Here is a 13416-nt window from a genome sequence, read left to right as displayed (position 1 = left end):
CGCCTGCAAAATTTTAAGTAACTTCTTTCGAATTCAGAACGTTTCACAATACCCCAGACTTCAGAGCCATACATTATAATAAAGGTAACACAAGTGTCGAATAGTTCACACAAGGTTTTCAATGAAAAGTTGTAACAACGGACATTTTTCAGTAAAGCATTCATAGCTTTAAGACCTTTGCCTGCTAGAGTTCTTTAAGCTTGTGTAAATGAAGCAGTGAAAGTCGGTAAAATAAATCTGTACAAAGTGAACACAAAAACAGCTGATCCAACGGTTTGCGAACTCCGGGCAGGGCATGCATCATGTTATGACGTCATACGATTGTTAGCGCGTCAGCTTCTCGGCGGAGAGCTTGGCGGTTACCGTGGCAGCGGGTAATATTTTTTCCAGTTATCACCCTCCTGGGACGGGTTACACGGAAAGTTGTTAAACCGTCATTGACCGATGAAATTAAAGTATTTTACATGAAGGTAAGATAATGTGCCATCTACCTTCAGTCAGCAAAGAAACATATTGAATGTGCCTCAGTAATTGTACACATACTACTATTGTTTTATTACTCCCGGGGTATCATACAACTCTGGCAGCAACTAGACGCACCGAGTTAATGTGGCTTTCCCATCCTTACGAGGTACACATTCACAGCTGAGTGGATTCGGACACATAATCACAGTGATGGTTACTTGCTGTATTCATGTGCCCACCACCTGGTCATTTACCATTCGTGGGTCCTTTTAAGTGTACAGACTTGTGTATTATGACACCACTGAAAGAGTCTGCAATGGTTTCGGCAGACCATGTCACCATTACACGGCAATCAGTACTAATCCCGTTTATATCGTACACATTTACTCTTTTGGACAAGTCACCTTTCAGCCATGACTGGATCTGGTTAGCCTGGTCAAACCACAACTGGGCCACACAAAATTGGGGTTGCCAGTATCAGTGTGTTTGCTTTCATGCCAGAATCCCATATTCCCACCTTAATGTTTGATCTGTCCTTGACGATCGAACGGTGCCCGACATGATATACACTGTGCTCTTTTGCTTGCGTTAGTTCTGCTATCCTACGACTCAGAAAACAATCACTCAAGTCCCTTATAAACCAATAGTGAAAAGTAAAAAGACCCATGCCATCAAACTTCCTGCGCCCAATATCCACATAAACCTGAATAATTACGTTGTCTGATATGCTTTATTGTCTCGGTTCTCATTGGCCGACCTACAGATTATTGAAAGATCGCCGAACCTACTCTGTAACTATCTATAAAATGTGCCCGTGAAATAACTGTGTTCTGCTAATGTCCAGATGGAAGTTTACAGAGGAAGAAATATGATATTTCATTATTGATGATGGTAGTTACAGCTTTCAGAAGCAGAACCGCCTAATTGTGGGGATATCTTCGTGCAATAATTCATAGTTACCAAGGCTTTGAAACCCCATGCCACAAATATGTAAATATATATCAAAATATTCAAACTATTTCATGCAAAATTGATACATATGATAAGAATAGCGTTCCTAGTTCTTGTTGGGCGACTTGTCACCTGATGAGTATCATACCCAGCACCAAGCCAGTTGTATCAGCAGAATGACATTGTGCTATTAGATTGAGAAACACTGCTATTTCACCGTGTATTTAAGGCAGGCTTTTCCATGGTTAGATATTCCCAGCGTTTGCGAATGGCAGCGAGCCTTATAAAATAATCAATAAATATCAATATATCTGACTGTGATATCCACTCATGGTATAAAGTCAGCAAAGAAACGTTGGTTGGAAAAGGGGAATGTTTTGGAAACCAAAGTGAAAGAAAACTTGAAGCAATTTGACTGATTACTAGTATTATGTTTAATCTGTTTTCGCTTCTTTTCAGGGGATTTGTAAGGAGATAATACAGGCAAAAAAAGAAGTCGAAAGCGCAGCAGATCAAATCAAGGATGAGGCACAGGAGCTCCAGCAGGATACTGACTCACACTCTGACCCGCAAATAAGGCAGGCAGCTGAATTTGTCAAGAAGATGAGTGAGGACATTCTGGAACAGAAGGAAAGACTCTCTGACAAAAAGACCCCGGTGAAAGACACATGTAGAGAAGTGAAGATATTTCTACAACAAATCACTAACTTATCTGGGGACAAGTTGCAGTCTCTAAGCGAGGAGGCAAAACTGAAACTTGACTCCTTGATCAAGAACTTCCGGAAGATGACAGCCAGCACGTGGAAACTTATCTTCTGTGTTCTCCTGCTGTATGAACTGAGAGATATGTTTGATTCATTGCAATGTGAGTCCTACAGCATCTCCCTCAACAGAGGTAGACTCAAGTATGCATTTAAGATGGCGTCAATGTTGGCCTTGTGGTTGTCGCATGATGTGGAAACTAATCCTGGGCCGCAATTTAACGACAGAACATGCATTGAAACGCTTGTGCGTCGGTTATCAGAGTCTCTCAGAGACAACCTCAAAATTGGTGAAAGCATCTGGTCCAAGGATGTCGCCAATGCTGCTTATAGCGCCGGGTTTTCAAGAAAGTGTAAGTGGAACAATCCGTCAGGGAAGGGAAAAGACAGCTTCCCAGAACTGATAGCCAGGGCTATTGAACTTGGAAGAGTCCTGACTGTCAAAAACTGTCTCCCACCAGACCTGGCAACATTCATGGTCAATCTTGACCAACAGGAAACACGGGACAGACTGAGGCAATACCTGAAGGTAGAGAACTACAAGACTGCTGTAGATGTTCTACTCTATGAAGACTTCACAACCCAAACAGCTGGCACCATTCGTCACTTGACTCAAATATTACAGGAGAAAATTTCAAGCTCAGGACGAACGACATATGGCCCTGAAGCAAGAACACCAACACCCACAATAATAAATTCCGAGTTTATCAAACTAGCAGACCCTCAGTGTACAGACAACGCGGTCTCATATTCCGCTACTGGCATATCTGACATTGTGACACGATACTCGAAAAAGAAAAGACAAGGAAAGAACAACAAGATGCCTCACGCAAAGCAGTTTATTGAGGTAGTTCATTCAGAGCCACACACAGCTGATAGATTGACTTGTGATGCCATGTTTTCAGGCAGCATGATGGAAAAAAAGGGAGTAGAGACAGGAGAGTCATCAAAAGAGCTAGCCTCCAGCACAAACACATTTCAGCAAGATGAGGACTTCCGGAGCTCAACCAACAGTCTACCTGCACAGTCTCCAAGCACAGTCACACTTCAGAAAGATGCCGTTGACTACCTCGGCTTAACTAACAGTCTATGTACGCAGTCTACAAGCACAGCTACCTTCCAAGGGGACGAGGACTGCAGGGGCTCAACTAGCAGTCTACCTCTACAGTCTCGCATCACAGTAACACTTCATAACGATGACGACGACCGCCGTGCCTTAACTAACACTCTATGTACACAGCCTTCCAGCACAGCTACATTCCAACAGGTTGACGGATGCAGCAGTTCAGATAACAGTTTATGCACACAGTCTACGAGCACAGACACACTTCAGGCGGACTGCTGTGAAGAAAGGATTACAGAAGAGAAACGTGAATTTGTACGAATGACTTTAGAAACAATTCGAGACATGGAGATGAAAGCCACACCAACTACCCAAGGAATAGATTCACCACAAACCTCGGAAGCGGAACATGATATGACGTCAGAATGTGGCATCAACAATGGCCCAGAGGTATCCAGTCAGGACGAACAGAGTAATGCGGACTTGGAGTCACTATTTGATTGTAACTCTGTTGAAGTGGCTGGCCCTAAACACACACGTGCTATACTGGAAGCCAATCTCCCCGAAAATGTATCTGAAACTACGTTATGGGAACTTTTCGAATCCGGTCCCATACATTTCATGCAAGCTGGTGATGTAAATCCACCATCAAGCAACACTCCATACGCTGATGCGAAGACACAGGGTGCACCGGCAGCAGGTGATACTAGTTGTGGAGATAGTACAATTATATTACCATGTGAGTCATTTCAGCATCAGAAGGAAAGTGAAGTTGTGTCAAGGACAATCAAACCCTCACATGACATCATCGACACAGATATATGGGAGACAACAACTGATAGAGGAACACACGTGTGTGAGACATCTGAGACAGACACGCGGACATCTGCGGGAGCGATTGATTCAGACACACGGGACTGCAATTCAAAGACTGATAGAGACACACGAGAATGCAGATCAGTGCCTGATGCAGACACACGGGACTGCAATTCAAAGACTGATAGAGACACACGAGAATGCAGATCAGTGCCTGATGCAGACACACATGACTTCAATTCAAAGACTGATAGAGACACACGAGCATGCAGATCAATGAGTGAGCCAGACAATCAGGCATGTGGTACTGGTACTGAGACAGACACACATGCATGTGAGGCAATCGAAACAGACACACGGGCTTGCAACGACAGTGACAGGAATACAGCCGAAGCAAAAGACTACATCACCGCATCTGAGTTCCACACTGTTCTTTCGTCCCGATTCGATGTAACTAACAGGAGATTAGAGAGCATAGAGAGAACACTACAGAAGCTTATATCCCAGAGTTGCAAGACACAAGCTTTAAAACCCCATGGAGATCGCACTCTGACCCACGTGAGTATGGATGTCAAAACTATGTGATTTGCTTGAAAGATTAATATCCTTAACTGGTGATTTCTCTGAAACAATAAAAATTAGGAAAATGTGACTCTGTTTCACTGAAACATTAACTTTTAAATAAACAATAAATTGTCTGTTCAGCAGGAGCCAAATGACAATCCGGGGACGTCACCAGGGTGTAGCAGTGAGAGGAGGATCACGGGAAACACACGCAGGAAGCGGAAGTTGCAGCATCAGCATCTTCCAACGAAGAAAAGACGACAATAAAGTATGTTTGATAACTTCAAATATAGAGTATGGAACGTTATGTGACACTCTGTGACTGCGATAGATCCGTTTATAATAATTTGTGCCTAGTTGACACAAAACTAAATGATTTTACATCAAACTCGATTCCCTGTTCAACATTCGATTATGTATAAGCTGTCAACGTTGGCAGGACTATTGCTGAGTGCTGTATAGGTAACAAACATACTTCTGACTATGCTGAGAGGCAGGTGCAATCGGTGGAACAAGACAAGCCTCCACTTGTTAATCACTTACTGTTTTCAATGATTTATTTACATAATGTTCTTAGTTCTTTTACACACTGACTCAAGTGGTTGTTGTGGCAGAGATCAGAGACTGATTATCCTCTTTTGTTAACAACTGTAATTTACATTTCAGGGCTCTTGTGGAGAAAGGGAACCAAGGACATCTGCACAGACACAAACAACACTTCAGACTTTGGCGCCGGAACCCCTATGCCTGATCTGTCGCTATTTCAACTGATTTCTAGGGGGGCGGTGGGCTAGTCAAGTGGTTTATGCGTTCGCTCGTCACGCCGAAGACAAGTGTCCGATCCCCACATGGACACAACATGTAAAGTCGATTTTTGGTGTCCCTGGCAGTGATATTGCTAAAAGCAGCGTAAAACTGAACTCACTCAGTCTACTGATGCTTGTATATGATTAGTTAGTGTGTACCATAGAGTGATGGTTGTTAGATAGCCATAGTTTTTTTTACTTCACATATTTTAAAGTTTATAGTGACTTTCATTGACAGATGTGTTCTAGTACATCTAATGCAATGTATTGTATTCTGTATTCAAAACGCTTAAATATTCAACTTTTCCTTTTCCAAATCCTTTCCTCAACCCTCAAAAGGCAAGTATTTAGCATTTCATTTTGGTGGGGTTTTCTCTGTGTGTGTGGTGTCATCCTTTAGACGGATGTAGGATCACACACGTGACTGGGCTCACGTTCTAATCTATCACATCGTAAAGTATTCTATACATACGACTTTCAATATCTCTCCTCTTGTCTGAGATTTTAACTGTCCCTCTGTATATCGGAGCTGAATTAAGTCATATTTGCCTTTTAGAATGTAATAATGCCCGCATGTGATTGAAAAATCGATTGTTTTTTTACGTTCATGTGTCAAGAATTCTACCATGATAATACTGGATTGCGATTGGTTAATTAAAGTCATACGGAGGTATATAATCACGTTACATACCTCTGATTTTCCAAGAGATTCTGTATCATTTTAAAATCTTAATAAAACGGTTATGGTGTAATGGAGATAAACATACTCGCGCTACGTGTTCGGTTTTAATTCAGATTTAGAGCTATTTTCATTTCGCTACATACCTCTGATTTTGAATACAGTATGTTTATCTCCTAAATATACTCTTGACTGGCCTATACAGGCGTTTGTGTATAGACAGTGAATATGTCGATCCAGCTGACCCAAGACATGTTCTTCATACCATGGTAAATGTTTCCTTTTAGACAAATTTCCAAGATATTCATGTATTTGTATAATAATTTCAATGGAATGATCAATAACTTATAAGATAATTCATTGTCAGGTTTTTCACTCTCTTAATTTGTATTTGTAGATATAAGCTTTACACCAGTGAAATAACATTTTCGTAAGTTACTGTTCTTCTTAAGTAATCAAAGTGGTGATTTCAGAGGGAAGTATAATCACCTCGTGTTTGTCAGAAAGGAAAGACAGTTTAATATTCTTAGACAGGAAAGGGTCTCTTGGAATGGCGTTGATCGCAGAAACAATTAAACGATGTGCATTCTGAAAGTCGACGAATTATTGTTTTCAACACTCACCTGTCAAACCAGCTATTCTACTTGTTTTGTTTCCAAGCGAAAATATGTTATATGTATTTTATTAAACTGAATAACGATAAGTGACGGTGACCAACAACCCCAAGCCTCTCTGGGCATTGTAAACTGTCGGCACGTATGGGTTGATTTAAGATGAGTTATCCATGAACTGTCAGATGTTATGTCATCAGTCTGCATGGGTTTTCACTGATACCGCCAATCATTAGTCTTCCTGGCAAAGACTTTGTACAACGCGTTGTGCTGACACAATGGATACGGCTGTACAATTGCTGCAAAGGGTCATTCATCCATTCAGGGTGCGGTGGGGTAGCCCAATGGTAAAAGCGTCCATTGTTTTTTACCATCTTTATTTCCACAGTTTACATAGTACATGCAGAATACATTCACATGAGTATACTCAATGCACTTTCACAAATCCCCATCATACAATGAATAAACGTCTTTGAATATGTTTTACATATTTTATCTCAGTGTTTCCAATAATAGTAATAATAATTAAATACACTTACAATATGTTTTCTGACGTAATACTTTCTGTAAATAGATTGTGGAAAGATGACCAGAAGGCAAAGAACTCGCTGTTACTGCATTTAGAATAAGCATTATATTTTGTAATTTCATAGTATTTTGATATCTCCCTTACTACATTCTTGAAATATGGAACTTGTTTTATTTTTTGTGTGTATATTACCTGTTTCACAACAAGACATATTGCATTAAAGAATTATTATGTTTCCTTTTAAATCCAAGTAAAAATGTTTCTGGTGTAAAGTCAATGATGCCTTCAGTTACAGTCATTATCCATCTGGTCAAACTCTCCCAAATATTTTTAACATGACAACAATTACAGAGTAGATGGACAATTGTTTCTAATTCCTTTTAGCAGAATGTACATACCGGGTGTCTCCTTTAGGCCGATTCTATTTAGGGAAATGTTTGTGTGTATAATATCATATAATATCTTCAACTGTAACCATTTCAAATTTCTACATTTTGTATATCGATTTGTCATCATATATATTTCTCATAACATTGTGTTATCATACTGTGTTTCAAAGGATCTTTCCCACTTTTATGTGCATATGACTTATTGTAATTTCTAGTAAAGAAAGATAAAAGGTTTTGGAGCCTTTAACCCTCAGACTAAGTTTGGATATATTGAATGGTTGTTTTGGAGAAAATGGGAGGGTTTGGGAAGAGTGATTTGTTTTCTCTTTTTAGCAGGCAATTATGGAAGATTTGATACTATGATATCTTAAAATATTTGTTTTAGCTTGATATATTTTCTGTAGTCCTTCATAAGTATAGAATTCCCCTGTAGTTCATTAGATCATAAAAAGTGTATTTCTGCATTGTACCAAATGTTTCGTTTGCTTATGTTAAACATATAATTAAAAACCAAATATATTGTTTTAAAATGTCATTTGTGTGAAGTGTCTTATAATGCTATTGTAAATATGATCCCCATGCTGAGATTACATCTCTCCAAAAGGATTTCTTATGTAAGGTTTTATGTGTTTTCCATATATTCAGGATCAGCTAAACAAGGTCTTCTGTAATATAGAACAAGTTTTATGGATAACAACTTCTTTATTTCGTGAGTGCGACGTTTCGATACAGATTCTTGTACCGTTGTCAAGCAAGAGTGATACATGAAGTGTAGGAGCTGCGTATATATACTGTATATAACAATGAAACAACATTATAGACAAAGGAAACAACATAATTGCCATGATTGGCTAACCCCCAATCATCAAATAGAGTGGTCCGACATCACTATTCTCGCCAACAACCAAACGGACTTCACTAAACGCAAGCTCACAGAAGCCATTCATCAAACGCCACAAGCCCACCATCAACCGTGACCAAGGATACTTCATTCCATCAGCTTATGATCCACTCCTCCACCAAGCCCAATCTATTGTATAAACATCGCATCTATTGTTTTAACATCTCATTGTAACTACATCTCTGGCTTCCATTCACTATCCTTTGTGTACTCACTGGCTTCTTCGGCTTACTGCTTAGCCAATCATGGCAATTATGTTGTTTCCTTTGTCTATTATGTCAACTAAAATGCCACTCAAACAAGGTCTTCTGTAGTTGGGTATACACTGTTCCACTAATGCTTTCCATTTCCAGGTACTGGAATATAATCTTTTATCCATGATATTGTGTGTGCATAAATAATATTCCTAACGAGTGGGACACTAATTCCTCCATTCAGCTGATACATCTCTTTTAATATTATCAGGTTTGTCTTTCCATACACATGTGAAACTGGCTTGTTGAAATATATTTATTATTTCATCTGGGAGCGATTGACTTGAGGAAAATAATGGTTTGATTTTTCAAGTAGTAGTGATTTCAAAATAACATTTCTACCGATTGGAGTAAGTGTTCTTATTGACCCTAACTTCATTTCACTCTCTATTTTTATAAACTTATTATCGTTATTCAGTTTCACCATTTTTTCAAGGTCAACATCAAACATTATACCCGGTAGCTTAAAGTTACTTTGAGTCCAGTCTAAGTTCCAGCCCTTACAGAGTTTATATCCACATCTTTTCTTAGAGCCTGTCCAGATCAGTCTTGTCTTGTCAGCATGAATTTTCAAGCCAGAAAACCTTGCAAAAAAAGGAGAAAAAAAGAAAGTGTTCAACAAGGCATACATACTTCTCTCAGTGCTATCTAAAGGTAGGGAAGTATCGTCAGCAAATTGTGCAAGAACATATTCAATACTTCCCTTTTTTAATCCCTTTATATTTTTTATTATTTCTGATAGGTATAGCCAAAATTTTTGCACATAAGATAAAAATATATGGTGATACCGGATCTCCTTGATGACAACCTCTGGCTATAGGGACAAAAGGTGCTCGCAAAGCCATTTAAAAGTACATTGATTTCATATCTTTAAAAAAGTTCTAATCCACTTCTGAAAACTATGTCCGAAATTAAAGAGTCTAACACATTTAGTATAAAATTTCTGTCAACTGAATCAAAAGCGTTTTCAAAATCAATTAGAACTAATAGTGCTGGTATTTGATAAGATTCTGTATACTCCATTTGATCGTATATCAGCCTTGTGACCTCACCAATATATCTTCCTGGTGCAAAGCCTTTTTGATCATCATTTATTATTAGTGGTAGTATCTGTTTCATTCTATTGGTTATAACCACTGATGAAACTTTATATGATGTGTTAAGGAGAGAAATTGGCCGCCATTTTTTGTAAAATAGTTCTGGTTTGTTTTCTTTAGGTAGGCATGTAATTAATCCTTGTTTCTTGGTAACTGATAGATTTTCGTTTTGATATGCATAATTTAAAAGAATTTATCAAGAATTTGTTTAAGTCTATCCAAAAGAATTTTAGAAATTCTGTTGTAAAACTGTCAGGTCGATGATTTTGTTCATTTTTCATTTTTTCAATGCTTCTAGGGTTTCCTCATATGTTTGTTCGCAGTTGCAGCACTGTCTCCATTTAGTTTTGGTATATCCTATTTGTTTAACAAAGAATCAAGATTAATTTGTGTGCAGTGTTCATATATCTATATATATATATATAGAGAGAGAGAGAGAGAGAGAGAGAGAGATACACACACACATATATATATATATATATATATATATATATCTATATATATATATATATATATATATTATAAAAGCTTTGGGTTTCCTTAGTATTTCTTCCTGATCTATAATGGTTGATCCATCGTATTTTGAATTTCTGACATAGATTTGTTTTAGAAAATTTCTAAATTCCAAATTTAAAAAGTATCTACTTGTGTTTTCTCCCTGTTCTGCCAATTGTGCTTTAGATCTAATAAAAAGGATCCCTTTGTTTTATTTGTTTCAAGATCATTAAGTTCAGTTTTGTATCATTTCTTCTTATAACATTTCTTCTTTGATATGTAAACTGTCGTTATTATCCTGCTCTATCTCTAAATCATGCAATAAAGTTTCTAGGTCATTGATTCTACATTTGTCTTTTTTTCTTTTTGTTGATGTGGAGTAAATTGTTCAGCCTCTAATTTCCATAAGAATCATTTCCCACAGAAGTTGATCGTTAATTTGGTATTTTGAATTTTGGTCTTCTGTTTTGGACTTATATTTGTTCAACGTGTTTTATAGTTTCCTTGACTAATTGTACATACTTTGGTTCCTGTAATAAAGAGCTTTTGAATTTCCCAGAACCTTTTCCTCATTGTGTTTCAGATAAAGATAGTGTCATAGAAATAAGTGAATGGTCTGAATCTATACTTGGACTTATGTCCCACTTGATAACATTTTGTAGTAAACTATGTGAGGTCAAAAATAATCTAGTCGAGTTTGTTTAATTGGAGTAGGTTGACGTCAGGTAAATATTTCCCTCGAAGGGGTTTGTTTCCCTCCATGGAACTTTAAAATATGAAACATGTATCAAATCTATACTTTTTCTGTAGCTTTTGGGTTGTTGATATTTTTATAATTGAAAGTATCTTTCATAGGGTCTTGAACTAAATTGCATGCGCATTATAGTGACCGGGTAAGACGTGTGTCACAGAGCTCTCACCAAGGGAATATGTTTGGCTCAATATCGAGCGAAAATCGGCTGCTTTAGTCAGCCAAACAAGGCAAAGGAAACGTCGTACAGGTTATATTGTGCAAACACATTACGTTTCTGTGTGTTTGAGACTTTTATTGCTCTTGAATACTCTGTTAGTGACATGTGGCAAAGTGGAGTCTAACCCCGGCCCCGGTACCCGCCCCACCACACGTCAACAAACCACGCTATTGGTCGATCCATGGGTGCAGTCAGACTTCAACAGACAGACAAAGAACCATCCGAGGTATTGAATATCCCAAAATAATTAAAATCCGATGTTAAAACTCTGCCGCAAGATTTTCAAACTTTAAATAGCAAACTAGACAATATGGTGGCCGAAGTCCACGAGATGTTCGAGAGACTGACAACAGAAAATCAACACCTCAAAACGGAAGTCACTGTAATGTGATCTCATTTCGTTTTAAAGTTATCAGTGGTTATGTTTCGTTTTATAGTGAATTATGATTTTGGGAATGTTTCGCTCTCGCTCTAGTGGTAACGCCATATTGTCAATGTGAAGAAGCTGAAGGATTAGAAGTATGGACCACGCTCTATCTGTTTTATATGGAGAGTTTTACATGGTGGCAGAGGTGAGATCAGACCTACGCATCACCCACTAAAATGTCTCGGACGGAATAAAGTTACCAGTCGGCGTGCTGTTTCGACCACAGGGGCTTGTATTGCTGAAAATAATACGTCCTGGGTCTTACAAGCGTACACTGATATCCATATACATATAAAGAAGGAAAGGGATGTAACGCACACAAACTTGGCAAACACCCCCCCTCTCGTAAATGGGCGAAATCTGGGTGGGAAATTGTGAAATACACAGCCGGGATTCTTACTGAAAAAAGCCAGATGAATTCCCTTTCGATTAAATCCAAAATTATCAAAATCGGTGCACTATTGACCGAGTAACTTCGCTTGGAACTCGGGAAAAGACAACTTTTCATTTGTACGCCAAAAACCTGCCTACGAAAATCATCGCCTCTCGGCGAAGAAATACTAAGTATTTCAATGGAAAACACGCAATCGGCGAAAAGACATAACCTTTTCGTAAACGCTACACAGCAAAAATAACTTGGTTTCCGGACCCCGGAAACCTAACGGAAACAAAACGGAAACTTACGTTTCAACTAGGGTTTCGGAACGTTTCTCTACATTTCCTTCAAGTTTCCGGAAAACGGAAACTTACAAATTACCCAGAAACCGGCATGGCTCCAGTGCGTTTCCGTTACCCAGAAACCGGCATGGCTCCAGTGCGTTTCCGTTACCCAGTTTCCAGTAAGGCTCCAGTGCGTTTCCGTTACCCAGTTTCCAGTAAGGCTCCAGTGCGTTTCCGTTACCCTTTTTCCTGTAGGGCTCCAGTGCGTTTCCGTTACCCAGATTCCTGTATGGTTCCAGTGCGTTTCCGTTACGCAGATTCCTATGAGGTTCCATTGGGTTTCCCTTATCCTCTACTTTCAGATGGTTTCATATACATTGTATTTACTTAGTTCAATTATGATTCCCTGTGAATTTCGTTTCTATTAATCACATTTACCATGTTCCATAAGTTTCAGTAAATCAGAATCTGTATGGCTCCATTTGGTTTCAATCATTAGTATTCAGGGATTACCATATGTCCATATTAAATTATGATTATTCAACTAAATTAACTGTAGTTGAAATGAGTGTATTATATATTTGAATGTATTAGGTCATATATTTTATTCATGATACATTGAAATATAAAATAAACTCATTTCAACTACAGTTACCTCAACACCACATGGACATAGAAATAAATAAATACAAAATCAGGCATGTCAGTCGATTTCTCTTTATTCATCATAAACATATCATATCTATGTTTCAATGTTACAATTAAACATTGACACAAAGCACACAGAGAGAGAGAGGGGCGTCATCACAGGCCCTATGGATTTGAAAATTTTGTCTGAGTAGTAGTTTGTTCAAATAAATATTATGGAGGGGTTGGCATTTTTTTAATTTGAGGGACATTAATTTTTAATCGTAGTCTCAGAAACAACAAATTTAGATGTTCTTGTCCTAAACAGGGTGACTACAGGAGATAATTGA

The 13416-nt window shown here is 38.4% G+C and overlaps 1 protein-coding gene across 8 annotated transcripts; it reads left to right on the top strand.

Moving 5' to 3' along the window:
* The first annotated feature begins 1848 nt into the window (after nt 1-1848).
* LOC124275797 lies at nt 1849-6543 on the top strand. Of its 8 annotated transcripts, none has more exons than XM_046711473.1 (4): nt 1849-3024; nt 3103-4626; nt 4762-4888; nt 5287-6543. In XM_046711473.1, the coding sequence occupies exons 1-3, from the start codon at nt 2020-2022 to the stop codon at nt 4885-4887; spliced, it is 2655 nt and encodes an 884-aa protein (XP_046567429.1). In that variant the 5' UTR covers nt 1849-2019; the 3' UTR covers nt 4888; nt 5287-6543. The 8 variants fall into 8 exon arrangements, with proteins under 8 accessions (XP_046567429.1, XP_046567428.1, XP_046567430.1 ...); XM_046711472.1 differs by having other exon boundaries at nt 1849-3152; nt 3222-4626; XM_046711474.1 differs by having other exon boundaries at nt 1849-3497; nt 3615-4626.
* The last annotated feature ends 6873 nt before the right edge of the window (nt 6544-13416 follow it).

Source organism: Haliotis rubra, unplaced genomic scaffold (genome assembly GCF_003918875.1).
Source record: "Haliotis rubra isolate DU_JTF1 unplaced genomic scaffold, ASM391887v1 Scf2028, whole genome shotgun sequence".
Lineage (NCBI taxonomy): Eukaryota > Metazoa > Mollusca > Gastropoda > Lepetellida > Haliotidae > Haliotis > Haliotis rubra.
Note: the sequence above shows the minus strand (reverse complement) of the source record. Positions and strands in the feature narration are given on the sequence as shown.

What these genes read in the sequence shown, in the direction of transcription:
- LOC124275797 (XM_046711466.1), top strand. Translation starts at nt 2,020, where the DNA reads ATGAGTGAGGACATTCTGGAACAGAAGGAAAGACTCTCTGACAAAAAG. An exon ending in TGACCCACGTGAGTATGGAT is followed by an intron (nt 4,627 to 4,761) that starts GTCAAAACTATG and finishes TTGTCTGTTCAG; the next exon opens with CAGGAGCCAAATGACAATCC.